The sequence below is a fragment of the Apus apus genome, chromosome 2 (genome assembly GCF_020740795.1).
Source record: "Apus apus isolate bApuApu2 chromosome 2, bApuApu2.pri.cur, whole genome shotgun sequence".
NCBI lineage: Eukaryota > Metazoa > Chordata > Aves > Apodiformes > Apodidae > Apus > Apus apus.
This window is the reverse complement of record NC_067283.1, coordinates 69,207,418-69,222,343: the sequence shown is the minus strand read 5'-3', so window position 1 is coordinate 69,222,343 and position 14,926 is coordinate 69,207,418. Positions and strand designations below refer to the sequence as shown.

The 14,926-nt window shown below is 40.4% G+C and overlaps 1 protein-coding gene across 5 annotated transcripts in view; it reads left to right on the top strand.

The window, feature by feature from the left end:
• The window catches only part of FARS2 (phenylalanyl-tRNA synthetase 2, mitochondrial), a 243,785-nt gene that overhangs the window by 156,875 nt on the left and 71,984 nt on the right, over positions 1–14,926 (top strand). For all 5 annotated transcript variants that reach the window (XR_007888605.1, XR_007888604.1, XM_051610550.1 and 2 more), the window contains one exon: positions 4,281–4,432. Coding sequence is in view for 3 of the 5 variants with exons in the window: in XM_051610550.1 (XP_051466510.1) it covers positions 4,281–4,432 (152 nt within the window). In the remaining 2 variants the exon portion in view is untranslated. The remainder of the gene's footprint in view (positions 1–4,280; positions 4,433–14,926) is intronic.

The following is a 14,926-nucleotide window of genomic DNA, read 5'->3' as shown; positions in this document are numbered from 1 at the left end:
AACATGTAAGCCTGGGAAAGCACTCTTTTTTTTCTAAGGCTGTTGAAAAATGTCAGAGAGAGGGCACTGCAGTGTTTGAAACAGGAAGTAAACAGAACATTTATAGTGCTGTGGTGACAAAACTCTGATGGGACCAAGTGGTACAGAGCTGTCTGTGCCTCAGCAGTGCTGTCTGCCAGGCCTGGCCAGCACCTGTCAGCAGAACTCTGCAGGTGGGATCAGTTCTGCCTTTTTCTTAAACCTCTTTTCAGTTCCCCAAAAACTGAAGGGGAGTGGTCAGTCAGTGGAAGGAGGGACAGGTCAACTTCCTGGCTTGGGCAGCATGCTGGGAGTTGGGGCCAATGTGAAGGCAGTGGGGCTAGATGGTGTTGTGTTAGCCTCTCCAAGAAGTGTGCAGGAGCACACTGAAGTTGTTAGGAGATAGCTGGAAATGGTGGCTGGAGGTGACAGCAAAGCAGAGAATATATTGGGAAGAGCACATTGCTCTGAAGGCAGGCCTCTAAAATGTGTGTAAATTTGTAAGGAAACAGGCTTTGAGGCTGCTGTTTGCCTTGAGCCTGGAAAGGGATCAAAGTCAATGGGCTTAAGACTGCTCTGTTGTTAAAGGGCACAAAAGTTTAGAAAGGAGGACAGAGACAGCAATGGGATCTGTTGGACCACAGAATGTACTTGCTGGGTGCCTGAATACAAACTTAGCTTCATTTTGACCTGCCAGCTGGAGATTCTTGTTCTATCCTCATCACGTTTTAGGTATAGCTAATAAACAATTATGTAGCTCTACAACAAACAGATCAATATGTTTAAGAACTAGGAATTTTATCCTTATACTAACTCTAGTATTGATATAATACTTACTGCAATGATATTGACTGCAGCCATGTGGTGAAGGGACAGTATAATAGGGGATTATTGCCTTACCTTTTTCCATAAAAGATTTTCTGCATTGTAAGGCTCTGAGAAAAGGTTAGTACCTAATAATAAAGAAGTTATGCTTAGTGTTTTAAGCATTTGTCCTTCCAGGCTATGTAAACTAGTAACACTGTGGATTGTATCGAAGAAGCAGTTTTCTTACAAATTTAATAATCCAAGAGGGCCAGACCCTACAGTTTATTACATCTTTGAGAAACTTTGCTAACATGAAATTTGGTGACACTGATAATGTAAGTCAGATTGTTCCAGAAGTGGTTGCAGGATCTAACCACATTGGGTCCTTGTGTACATCTTGCTTTAAGTGGGAAGGACAGTGCTGTTTTCATGTGCCTGACATAATCCTGCTGCTTCATAGCAAATAGTCACTCACTATGAATTGTGAGTACTCTGCTCCTTTTGGGATTTAGGATATTACTGAGTTACTTGAGTGTGTAATTATTTTTCTTCAGGGTCCTTATACCTGTGGGAATAAAAGAAGGCCCTTGCCCAAACTGAATGGTCATGCTTAGCTTAGGCTCATGAGCCACATCTTCTAGTTGAATAATTAAATATCTTGAAGCTGGGAGTTCAGTGAGTTTTGGATTTGTCCCCACAAGCTTTGAAGTGTGTTCAGTAGCATGCTGAAATATAGTTGTGGTAGACAGGGGTGAGGTGAGAATATACAGGTCTACTGCAGAATTATAACATTATTTACACTAACACATGTATCAGGTTGTTGACTGAGGAGTGCCTCCAGCCTTTGCAGCTGTGACTTTTGTATAGAAGAGATGTTTACATTTAATTTATTAGTTTTTCATGAAAAGCTGCTGTGTGATGACTTTATTATGTGAGGGTTTTTGAATTTCACAGAATCATAGAATGGTTAAAGTTGGAAGGGAACTTAAAGATCATCAGGTTCCAACCCCCCTGCTATGAGCAGGAACATCTCACACAAGACCAGGCTGCACAAGCCTCATCCAGCCTGGCCTTAAACGCCTCCAAGGAGGGGGCATCAACAGCCTCCCTGAACAACCTATTCCAGCACATTTCTACCCTCACGGTGAATAATTTCTTCCTAACGTCTAACCTAAATCTCCCCTCTTTCAGTTTAAAACCATTACCTCTTGTCCTATCACTACCGTCTCTGGTGAAAAGCCCCTCCCTCACTTTCCTGTAGCCCCGTCAGGTACTGGAAGGCTGCTATAAGGTCTCCTCGAAGCATTCTCTTCTCCAGGTTGAACAGCCTCAACTCCCTCAGCCTGTCTTCATAGCAGAGGTGCTCCAGCCGTTTGATCACCTTTGTGCACCTTCTTGGGACCCTCTCCAACAGCTCCATGTCTTTCCTGTGATGAGGGCACCAGAACTGAACACAGTACTCCAGATGTGGCCTCACAAGGGCAGAGTAGAGGGGCAGAATCCCCTCCCTGGCCCTGCTGGCCACACTTCTTTTGATGCAGCCCAGGATGCAGTTGTTCTCTGGGCTCCAGCACACACTGGTGGCTCATGTCAAGCTTCTCATCTGCTACCACCCCCAAGTCCTTCTCCTCAGGACTGATCTCCAGCTATTCTGCCTCCAGCCTGTATTTGTGTCTGGGGTTGCACCGACCCAGGTGCAGGACCTTGCACTTGGCCTTGTTGAACTTCCTGAGGTTGGCACTGGCCCACCTCTCCAGCCTGTCAAGGTCCCTCTGGATGGCATTCCTTCCCTCTTGGGTGTCAACTGCTACACTCAATCCCACTGTCCATGTCTCCAACAAAGATGATGAACAGCACTGGTTCCATTACTGACCCCTGAGGAATGCCACTTGTCTCTTGCCTCCACTTGGACACTGAACCATTGACCACAACTCTCTGGATGTGGTCATCTAGCCAGTTATTTACCCACCAAGTGGTCCATCTGTCAAATCCATGTTTTGTCAGTTTTGAGACCAGGATGGCATGTGGGACAGTGTCAAATGCCTTGCACAAATCCAGGTATATTATGTCAGTTGCTCTGCCACCATCCACCATTTCCGAAGCCTTGTCATATAAGGCCACCAAATTGGTCAGGCATGATTTGCCCTTAGTGTACAGGATATCAATTCATTGTATAAGTTTATTCCTTTAACAAGTTGGATAATCATTTGTGATTCACATTTTTATTAACTGGGGGGATATTTAATTTAAAACTTGCACTGTATTCCTTATCAGATATTTATTGACTGGTTTACACTGTATGGAAAAGGATTTGTATAAATCATCATGCTGGCAATTTGCTTTTTTAACAGGTTTATTGCCTTAGCAGGTATTCACTTAGGTTTTCACTGTTTCATTGCAAAACATTCCTAGGCATGGAATAATTTTTGAGTGCAATATTATACTATATAGACCAAGGTGTATGTGTCAGCTGTCATATACATGTAAGCAAAATTAGAAAGTTGTTTTTTGTACAGACCCCGACAATCTTGTGCAAACATACTTATTTCAACTACAGAAGTAAGATATTGCATGACCCAGAGGGCATGAAAGAAGAGCATTAGCATTTTCTTTTCTACAAAGTAGGAAATGTCTCAGCAAAGGCAAGATCTGAAATTCATTGACTCCACGGAAGTTCCATCAAAACTAAAAGACTAATAATTATCTTGTTTTATTCCTTTTTCTGTTTTTACAAATAACAAGTTACACTGTTCTGACCACAAGATGAGGTCTTTTTGTCTGCAGCAAATATGCCCCTTTGTATTTAAGAGTCTTTAGTGGTACTTGTGGAATTAATCACTACGTTAACAGCAATACTGTTTTTGATGGTTGCAAATGTTTGAATGTCTATAAAAAACACTGAAAAGTGAACTGATACCTCTTTTTAAAGCCAAAGTGATTTTCTTATTGTAACCTTTTTAATAAGAAGACACTTATTGGTAAGACTTTCTTAGCAATTGGACAGGACAAATAATATATTGTGTTATATAAGAATAAAATACATATAAATTGTATACATGACTGTGATAATAATTTTTGAATCTGTAAAAAATCAGAAAAATTTTTTTTAAAGTGCAATTCTACCTACCAAGTCAATAATCATGTTAAAATTTTCTCTGCCTTTTAAACAGCTCTGATCCAAATGTGTATTCAGGCTCATAAGTGCTAATTTTAACAAAACAAGTTTTTTCTTCTGAATGAATGAATCAAAGTGGTTATGAGAGTATCTTTGAAAGACATTTCCTAGTATAGAATCTTGAATATCTCAGTTGTTTATGAGGTCAGATTGCACTTCAAAAACCATTTCAGAAAGCATCTAAAATGTGTGCTGTGTGTGTTATACAAGTTCAAAACAGTCATAGGTCTACCTACTGAGTCCTGACACTTAAAAAGGTATGTTTTAAATTTTTTTTTAGCCACTCAGCAGATACCCACCTTTGATCAATGACATCTCCTTTTGGCTGCCTTCTGAGACATACTCTAAGAATGATTTTTATGATTTGGTTCGAACCATTGGTGGAGACCTGATAGAAAAGGTTGTCCTCGTTGATGAATTTACCCATCCAAAGTAAGTAAAACTTTTAACACATTTTTTCCTGTGCTCAGAATACAAATATTTTATAAATATTTTTAGTTCTGTATCCCAAGAAATTATTGATTCTTCTAGTGTTTGCTCATTTTGGTTTTTAGCTCTGAAATATTTTTACAACAGTTTCAAGAATAAGCATTTTTGCTTCAAAATAGTCTCTAGTATTTCAGTTTTGTACAAGTATTGAGCATCTGGTATTCAGATCTGAAACCAAATGTGCTGTTAATCTCATCAGCAGTGAACAACTGACTTCCTCAATACATCTGCCAGTGCAGGTCACTCTTAACCCATCACATGTTTGCAATTCTAGTCCTGCTCTTTGCTGACTGACTGGTGTTTGTTCCCTTGTTCTCTTCCTTTTTTTTTTTCTTGTCCTAATTCACTAATAGAGCTTTACTATAAGTGTCTGGGACAATAATGATTTGTTGAAGAATACTGTTGGTGTTCAACAGGGGGAAAAGAAAGACTTTGCTCTTTTCTTTCTGATACTTATTTATGCTGTTGAACAATCTCTAAAGCTTTAAAATACCTTCTCATGGATGTAGCAGCACTACTGTGACTATTGGGTGCACAAGCTACTTATCCAACTGATACTATCAGTTGTCTCAAAACCAGACAAGTCTCACCCACTACATATGCTCTGCTTTTTCATTTTGCTTTTTCCAAACCAAGAAGTAAATATACCATTGGTTTTAAAGAGATTTATCTTCTTTTAGACTTTTTTTTTGCAGTGTTTTTTGAAGATGATAGGAAAATGCTTAATTTTGTGCTTCAACACCCCTAGATTTTTTTTTTTTCTTTCCATGTCCAGGTGTTTGACCCTGTGGTCCTTTTGAATTTGGTGTGTGTTGCAGCCTGGATGGATAAATTATTCCATGGCCTTGTTTTCATGTTGATTCAGTGGATTAATATTTAGTTGTTTGGGTTTTTTTCCTTTTTTCCCTTTTTGTGTGGTGTTATATGAGACTGTTCCTGCTGTGTGAGGAAACAGAAATGCCAATGGAATTTGTGTGGGCATCTGAAAGCTTTGACTCATTAATTCTTGAGTGGTCTCTATGTTCAAATCATGAAAAAGGACCTTAAACTGTCTAGCAGAGGAATATAGGCAGCGATAAGGTAATGAGTACAATTTATTGTAAAGAACAACAAGACTATCTTGCAAAGGAACTGAAAAGCAAGTTTGTTGTAGGTGTGGATAACTTCTTATTGCCACGTGGACTGCACCATAGTATCAGTTAGTACAAGTGCATAGACATTGAAGGCTGCTCACATGGATCCTGCTGAAAATATATTTAATTGTCTTCTATCATTATGGTTGTGATACAGTACAATCAGCACTTCTTGTAAATTCTGCGGTGTTAGACCCCGTTTTGGAACTAGGCTTTTTCATGAATTCATGGTGAATGTTTATTGTATGTGTAACACCTCTCTGTTCATTGCCACTTTTTGTCTACATTCTGGATGATATCAAACGTGATCATCTTTGGTGTAACATCTTATCTTGGAGGAAAACTCTGTGTGAAGAGTGAGCAGCTCTTCCAAGGCTGAAGGTCTGGAGAAATCTTTTTCCCTGCTCCCTCAAATAGAGGCAGTATTATTCTGTGGTTACTCTTGCAGCTCACTGGAGGAGTCCACATACACTGGGAGGGGAGGGCCTTGCCAGCAGCACTGCATCAGTCATGTCATGCTTCTCTTCTTTACCTTAAGAATATTATCTTCCATACTAGTAGAGTGGTGAGGTATGGACAGGATTCAGTACTATGGATTTCTACAAGATGTTTTCTCCTTTGATATGCTTTGACACATCATGATCATACACCCAGGGTGACAGTTGTTCTCCTCTGCAAGGAGAACACCTCTGGTTCACTGTCTGACTTCTGCAAATAGATGGAAAGGACAGCTGCTTGCTGAGAATAGTCACACAGATTTAGGACTTTCCTAGTATTGTCCTCTAAAGCCATTAAACCCTCACTCAGCAGACATCCAAGTATGTTTTTACACTACAGAGCAGAAACATAACTCTCCATGTCTGAAGAATTTGGGTGGTGGCACTAATGGATTGTTGGCAAGTCATGTTATTGTCCTCTTAATTTGTTCAATTACAACAACAACAAAAGGAATATTTTGAAATGCCCCACTAAAAAACAGTAATTCCAAGGAGATTATCTACCTCATAACAAAAGGTGTTACAGATAAAGACTATAATGCAATGGCTACTTTGCCCTTTCTTCTTAAAGCACAGCGTGTAGGTGTGTAACTTTTGCAGACCAATGACATAAGCCTTGTAAGTCACTTTGTCTGTTCTCTAAAGCCTTTGGAAAACCAACTCGGAAAGGAGTGTTATGCTTAGTCTTAATTCCAAGGTAATTGTCTTGTTACAGGAAAGATATGATGGCTTCTTTAATTCAGTGTTACAGAAGAGCCTCTGGGCACAGAAATTAACATAAGAGATCCTCAGTGTTGCTATGGATCTGTATGTTACAGATCTCCATGGTTGTAATCATTATCTTTAATTTGTAGTGAAATTCTGGTCTGGAGAATGGGAGAAAACTAAATAGTACAGGGAAGCCTGTAGTGCTGCTGTCTTGAATGTTAGTTACAACCAGCTTAATAGGTTCATGCTTGTAATTAATCACTTCTATTAATTTAAAATTCAGACTTTATGAATCCTTTAAAACTACCAGTTTCTTGAGGAATTAGGACATTTGGCAGTCCTATTTTCTTTCTTAAACTACCTTTCTTAGTTATAAGGCTATAAAGATTGGAGAGCAGAAAGTGCTATACAAATAAAACTAATTTAGAACACAGAGAGAGGTCTTTTAATTAAGACTATTTGGAGAGGCTGTGTGTGTAATACTGTGCAGTCACCTTACAGACTTTTCTGTGGTTCAAAAACCTTTTGAGGTTCCACTGGGCTTTGGACTGATAACCATGCTCCAGTACATTGCTGTTGTGGTGTGTATTAACAGTGAAAATGTGTTCTTCTACAGGGAAAAGAAAATGGGGGAAGGGGTGGGGAAGTGCCAGACAAGTAATTGTTTATAGAAGGAAGAGATGTCTGGGAGAAAAAAAAAAAAAAAAAAAAGTAAATCTTGATTATCCACTTTGTAAGGGGATAATCTTCCAGGAAAGCACAAGCAATTAAAAGCTACAGCAGAAAGGAGTCTTACTGCTGAGAAGAACAAATTTAGGATAATGTCAAGTTACTGTGGTCAGGTAATTAAAAACCGTTCCAGTCCAAATGCATCTTTGGTAAACTTAACAAGACATAGTATTGAGGTAAACTACATAATGTGTGTTGTGTGAAAAAGGCTTTTCAGAAAACAAACTTTTTGGCTCAGTTTAGTCTGCAAAAAAATGATTGTCTTTTCCTTACAGCTGAAACTAATGGTAATGGATGCCTAGTGGGGCTAGATCAATTGTAAAATGTTTCAAGCAGAAATTTGTTTCACAATGCAGTCATACGTTACTTTGAGATGGAAAAATAAGCATTCCCTATTAGAAAATAATGTACTAGCAGTAGTTAAGACAAGTAGACATTTCTGTATTTACCTCTCTTGAATTTTGTCATTCTTCTAAATTCCTGTTCACCAGTGCAGCAGGTAGACCTCACATAGCAAAGAAATCTGTGTATTCTCTTCCAAGCAGAGAACTTGGTTTAAGCAACTAAGTCAAGGTAGTCAGGTAACTTTTGTGTAAAGTGATTCTGGAAACCAGGATAACTGTAGGGATGCTCAGCAAGAGTCCTCTGATCTACAAGGAATTCCTCCCTCTGTTTTCATACCAGCAATTCCAAACAGGTGCACCAGCCCCAAATGTTCCTGTTGAGTCCAAAGTGTTGAACTAAAAGGAGAACACGGACTTTTTGGGTGCCTGCAATTGCCACCTGCCTTTCCATGTCACAGATGTGTGTCTCTGTAGAGTATCACATAAGAGGAGAGGACCTGTGAATGTCAGCTGCCAAAAGCAGCACTTGGGACCCTAGGAGTCTGCTCAGGGGGTTTAGATCCACGGTCAGTCTGGGAAATCTGGGAGTAGGGGATCCTTGAACAAGAGAGGAGCATCGCCTCTGTGAGATACGGTTCTTGCCTACAGAACGTGTATCTGGGGGAGGAAGCGAGTGTAGTACATGAGACTGGCCAGAGGATAATCCTGTCAGCTGTTGATGGCTTCCCATCGCCCATACCATATAAGGCCACCACAGATCTGCACAGCCAAATGCGGATGGGAAAATAAGACCCACTGTCACCCAATTTTTAGGATATTCTTGGAATCCAAATGTTGTATCAGGCTTGTCCTAATAACACAGACAGGGGGTGACTTCATCCAAGTTGAATAGTGTAAAATGTGGCTGTAACATAACGGTTATTCAGGCATATAAAGAACGAATCAGCAGATATGAAGAAAAAGTTGTGGCTTTGCTGAAATGCCAAGGAAACTGAGTGAAACTGTGGCAGTTATGGCAAGATCAGAAGTGGGAGATCTTGTAAGGCAAGCAGAATACAGTAGAGATGTACTTTTGCAGCGAGTTTTCCACCGTCCATCTTGTGGATTTACACTCTCTTTGCTTTATGTATTAACTGCAGTCACTGAGATTTTCATACATTTGGTTTGTGGAACATTGGTTTCTGTGCTTGGTCTGTAAAATTAGTTTACTGTGACTTCCCTGGAGTTTTATGCTGTGTGAGCCATGCGACCAGCCCCTAGAAGGCAGCAGCACTGGTTCTGCTCCCTGACTGGATTATTTCTTTCAGATCCATGGAGAACTTTAAGGACCTTTAAGCATTGCTGTGCAAATACATGATGAGTGAGGATTTGTGGCTGACATTTTTCCCTTTGGAACATTCTAGTGAAAACCAAAGAGAATAGTTTGGACTATATTGATACTGAAGTGAGAAAAGAAAGGTGTGTGGGGTTTTCTTTACTTTTTGCAATGAATGTTGTACCTCGCATACCTGTAAATTCAGGTCTTCTGCTACTCAACTTGTCTAAGCTGTCTGAGCAATATGAATGACCTTCAGAAGTTAAATCAGAAAGTAATCTTCTTTTCGGTAGTCAAGACTTCTCTGGTTTCAGAAAGAAAACAGGTTTCACAGGGGATCAGAAAGGCTGGCTGAATGGCAGTCCAAGTGTAGAAAGGTCTCTGCCCACTATGAATAAGCAAATCAAAACTGCTTCCATGCAGGGAATCCCAGCAAGAGCAGTCTTGCATTTCTGATACATTCAAGTAAATATTACCACTGCACACATACGGCATTCCTGGGATAATAATGAAAGCATAGCTTTCCAAAATAATAGAGGAAATACTGGCAAATCTTCTGTGACAGAAGTGGCAGAATACGTTTTTAAACTGAGTTGTTTGATGAAAAGGACACGGGCTAAATCCAACAGATAGTGAGAAAAAAGAGTCAGAGGTCAGTACCTGTCCCCTGCAATGCAGCACCACAAGAGAATCCAGAAATGCCAAAGTTGCTTATCTTTGCTTTGGGTGAGCCCTGCAAATGGTCAGGGTTTGTTTTTCAGCTCAGCATTCATTGTCTCTTCTCATAGGTACCTTGCATCATCCTGTCAGGTTTGATGGCTTCTCATCCTCATATGGAAAAGCAGTTTCCAAGTTTTGCAGAGAAGTTGGTTTCCTACTGGTCTGGGACTTGTTTGTTTGTTGTTTGTTTTTTTTTTTTTAAAGTTTGACACTAAACATTCTTTTTTGTTAGAAAGAGAGGGGAAGAAGGCAAGGAAGTGCCTCCACATCTTCCTTTGTAAGGAAGATACAGAGGTAGGCTGACAAAAGTATACAAAACTGTTATCAAGAAATGCACTGTGTCCTCAATAATGCTTAAGAGGTAAATTTTTAATCAGAACAACTAAAAATACCCTGAGAAGGCAGTGTGGAGACAGCAAGGGGGAAAAATTGATTTGCTGCATTTTGATGGCTACACTGTTAAAAATATAAGTGGGGAATAGGTAAGAAAGGATTTATTCTTGCCTCTGAGTGAATTTCTTGCACACTTCTGGGGTGAGACCTGCATATTTGTTAACGGTCTGTTAAGCGAAGGGAGGACAAATGTATTGGCATCTGTGAAGGACTAAAGTAGGTGCACTGTGGCACCATTTTTAGAGACTTTTGGAGTACTCAGATGACCTGTCTCACTTTTTTTCCAAATATTAGAAGGAACAGATCTGACAGCAGAGAATCAAATCTTACTGACTGACAGCTCCTTGTTAGTATACAGAAAAAGCAACACAGTAATACAATTTTTCCTTTTACTGCCAGATTTGTTGCATTTCTCCATATCTAGATGGAGATCAAATAAAATACTTTTAGGTCTGGTTTATTTATTGAAGCTAGCTTGGTTTTGTCTTGCTTCTGGAACAGGTGAATTTAGCAGAATAATTCTGAAGTACTGCTTGCTGCTAGTATTACCCAAATTAAAACAATCAGTTCAGTCCCTGAGCACCTTGTTGTTCTTCAGCCTGAGCACTTTACAATTTGCTGAGGGATTCTCTGAGATTACCCTTAGCTGCTGAACTGGCAAAGTCCCAACAGCAGCTTCTCTGCAGAAAAAAACAGCCCAAGACCTGGTTTTGACAGTAGGTAACAGAGAATTGGTTTCATATTAATGAACTGTGTTCTCCAGCTCTGGATTTGTTTTCCTCTCATTTAGTCAAGTATGTGGAAGACTAATATTTTTGCAGTCTGTTAACTGTTTATGGGAGGCTCCATCAGTGGATGCTGTTTGACTTCTGAGCCTTCCGTCGGGTGTTTCAGCAGCATATGACTATATAGCGGCTCGTTAAAGCACTACAGTACCCTGTTTTTTTCCCCTGTCTTGTCCCTCCCAGGAGTGATGCTGCTTGTTTTCTCTCATGAATGAGAAACTTTTCTGTCATTTATTTTGCCTTATGGGCTTCATCTTAGAAAACATACCTGGAACGGAGGTTGCGTCAATCCCCTGTGTCCCAGACCAACCTGACGGCCAGTGGTGGTTGCTAGATTCACAGTGTTCCCAGCTACTCCTTGTTTTTTTTCATCTTCCCAGCCTTTTCCCCTTTGAACACAGCTGAGTTCAAATAGCAGCTCCATTCTTATAGCAGCTCCTGCTTAGCAGTGATCAGGGACTTTGTAGCCATATTCATTTAAAGTACAGACTGGACTGTCCAGTGAGAGATGCTTTATGAAGGCATATGGGTTTTCCTCATGTCCCACCAGATGATTTGCCACCTGAGGGTTGAGACTATGAGGTTTTCATCCCGGCTGCCTAGAGGTTTAAAGAAGCCTGGACTTGGGCTCCATGTCTTTAACTACAAGGTAACCCTGAGGTCCTGTTTGCTACATGACTCCAGCATGTCTTGTGCTTCCCACTTTCTAGCAATCTTGGTGCCTTACTGTCCCCCTACCTGGACTGGGGCTGTCAAGAGTTTAGCTTTCCCAGATACCTAGTGCAGTAACAGGAGCTTTCACCACGTGCAAGGCAGCCATCTGCTAGTTTTTATTTCTTAGGAAATTGAACTGAAAAGCTTTCAACTCCTCCTTTTACTCCCTAGCAAAATTATTCCAATTTGAAATGAATATAGAGAATTGAGTACATATGCACATATTTTTGCTTTAAAAAAACTTTTTCAGATATTTTAGAAGTTCTGAATTTCACCTCTGTTCCAGCTTCTTTATAGTACCTATTGGGTGAAGCCAGAACTAGAAAAACATATGCATGCTCTTTTATAGCACAAGCCGGAAAGTATTCTTCTATATTGAAGTAGACCTCTTCGGTTCTATATTTTTTACATATACATGTGTAGGCTTGGAATCTGCATAATTTTGTTGAGCATCCTCTTCTGAGATTTTTAAATGCTTGGCCTAGAGCTTTGGAATTCCATTGTGGGTTCAGATACCTTATTCCCTGCAGTTGCTTTGAAAGTCCCCCAAATAGTAGTTCCCTGCCCAAGTGTAAGTGTCATAAAGAACTATGAGAGGAGTAAGAGGAAGGACAGAGTAGGAATAGCATGCCCTTGGACTATTCAGCATCTCCTTATACTAGGCATTTCTTGCTTCATTTGTCTGAAGGGTGGACTTGAAAAATACTAGTAAATGCCTTGACTTTGTTTTACAAAAGAGAAAAAGGAAAAAAAAAAAATCCTTGCTTTATACTATGAAGTGTGAGTTCTGTGACTTAAAGCTTTTTACATAGCTTGTGACTGCCAGTTCAAACCTCTGATGCCAGTGTTTACTTAAAGACCATCTGGTGGGGGGGGGGGGGGGCGGGAGGAATAATCAACTGATCAGGAAAGACAAGACTTTACCTTTTTTCCTATCCATAGTGTTCAGACAGGCACCACACAAACAGCTGTTCTTAATGGCTTGCTACTGAGTCTGAGGTTTCCTTCAAACCACTGGATTCAAATCAATTGTGGGGCAGACAGTGTTCTGCTGTACTGTCCCTGACTCTTCAGAGACTTCACCGATAACATCATCTTCACTAACTGAAAATAATTTACTATTAATGAGCTTCAGTAGCAGTCCCATTATTCTTTGGTGGGAGGCTGGTGGCTAACACACAGGCTTGTGGGAGGACTGGTATTCAAGAAAGGAAAAAGATGAAGTAACCACAGGTTCCCATAAGGGAGGGGGAAAACACAGCCCTGAAGTGTGATGTATCACCAGTGATATTCTATAGGAAATGTAATCACACTTCATGGGTAATGAGAAGAGAGGAAAACTTAAGTACGTGAGCCACACAGAAGACAAATGTCAACTCCCTTATGTATTCAGGCAGATGCAGAGGATAGCATTGCTGTATAGAAAAGAGATAGCTGAAGTCACAATGAATCTTTCTAAGAGGCTGCTCGGCTGAAGAGCTTAACCTTTCTTCATCATGTCAACCTGGAGTCAGCCATTCACCACCAGTTCTCAAATGCAGCCCAGAAATCTTTGCCACAATTCCCAAAGCACTTCACAGGAGGCGTCGCAGGGATTAGCACGGTGATTTATTGACAGGCAGTGGGCCGGTGAAAAATGGCTGAAGGAGTCAGCTTCCACAGGATCACAGGGGGAGAGCAGTAGACTTTTGTGAGTGCTTCTGAGTTGAGGGGAAATGTTTTTTGGCTGGGTCTCAGATCTCTACCTGAAACTAATTTTTCTTTATAACAATAGACAGATCCTTCATATAGCTTTTGTCCGGCTCCTCCTTAATCAGCTTTTAAGAGAACATTAGCATGAAGGTGCAGGTTGTTTGTTTCCTGTAGTCTTTCAGCAGTGTGAAGAAACACCACATCTGCAGCTGATCCTGAGTTTCTCTCAAATTATGTTGAATTCTGCATGGAGATTTGCATGGGAATGTAGTGCTGGTAACATTTGCTTATCTTGAAAAGAATCTTTCTAGCCACAGAAAGTGGCAATGGCAGTGAGACAGCCACCCCAAGCATTTCTTAGGGTGATAAAACACACCAATGTCCCGTGTTGAGAATTGCATGTGTGTGGTGCCAGCAGGGTGTACAGGCATTTGCAGTCATCTCTTGGCAAGGCCTTCATAAGACTGGGTTGAGGTCGTTAATAAGGTGGCCAGGCCCCAAATTGTGGAATCATAGAATTGTCAGAGTTGGAAGGGACCTCTAGAGATCCTCCAGTCCAACTCCCCCACTAAAGCAGGATCCCCTACGGCATGTTTCTCAGGACTGTAGCCAGGCAGGTCTTGAATATCGCTAGAGAAGAAGACTCCACAGCCTCCCTGGACAGCCTGTTCCAGTGCTTTGTCACCCCCATAGTAAAAAAATTCTTATTCTTAGGATAGGTTCAGCCAAACATGCATCCTGTAATGCTGGCAGGACAGGAGATGAGAGGAATGCATCTTTACATGCCCCTCTTCACTTCCTAGTATTACTGAGCAAAAGAGAGATGGATTTAGCACTAAATAATTAATCCTGCTGTTCGCATTTGATGGATCCAGAATACACTTTTTGTAGGGGGAAAAAAAACTATTGGCAGGAAGGATTTATTGAAGCTGAGTCAAAGCATGAAGCAGCTAAAAGGTTAATTATCTCCATGCTGGAAAATGTTAGCATTTAGGCTGAGGAAACAAAGTTTTCTTTAATATCAGGACAAACAAATGTCAGCATTCCTGAAACAGATCACAGCATCTTCTCATTGTTTGTTTTGTGCTTGATGGCTGTTTTATGTTAACCTGTTAGTTAACTTTAAATAATTTGTTAAAGAAAATTGTTGCCAATTTCTACAAAGTACTAAGTATCTGGGTAAGTTGAATAGAAATTAATGAGACTATGCACTCCATATGATCTGTATACCACAGAAATGGACCTGAGCTGCAAAGTGTGCATCTGGATGGTGTCTACTGCTCCTCCAAGTTCCTCCAGAATTAATGTTTTGTCCTGCTTTTCTGAAATGCTGTCTGGTAACATTAACACTAACACATGCAACTGATCTATTATTCATTAGGTATCACACAAATGTAAGGGAAAGGT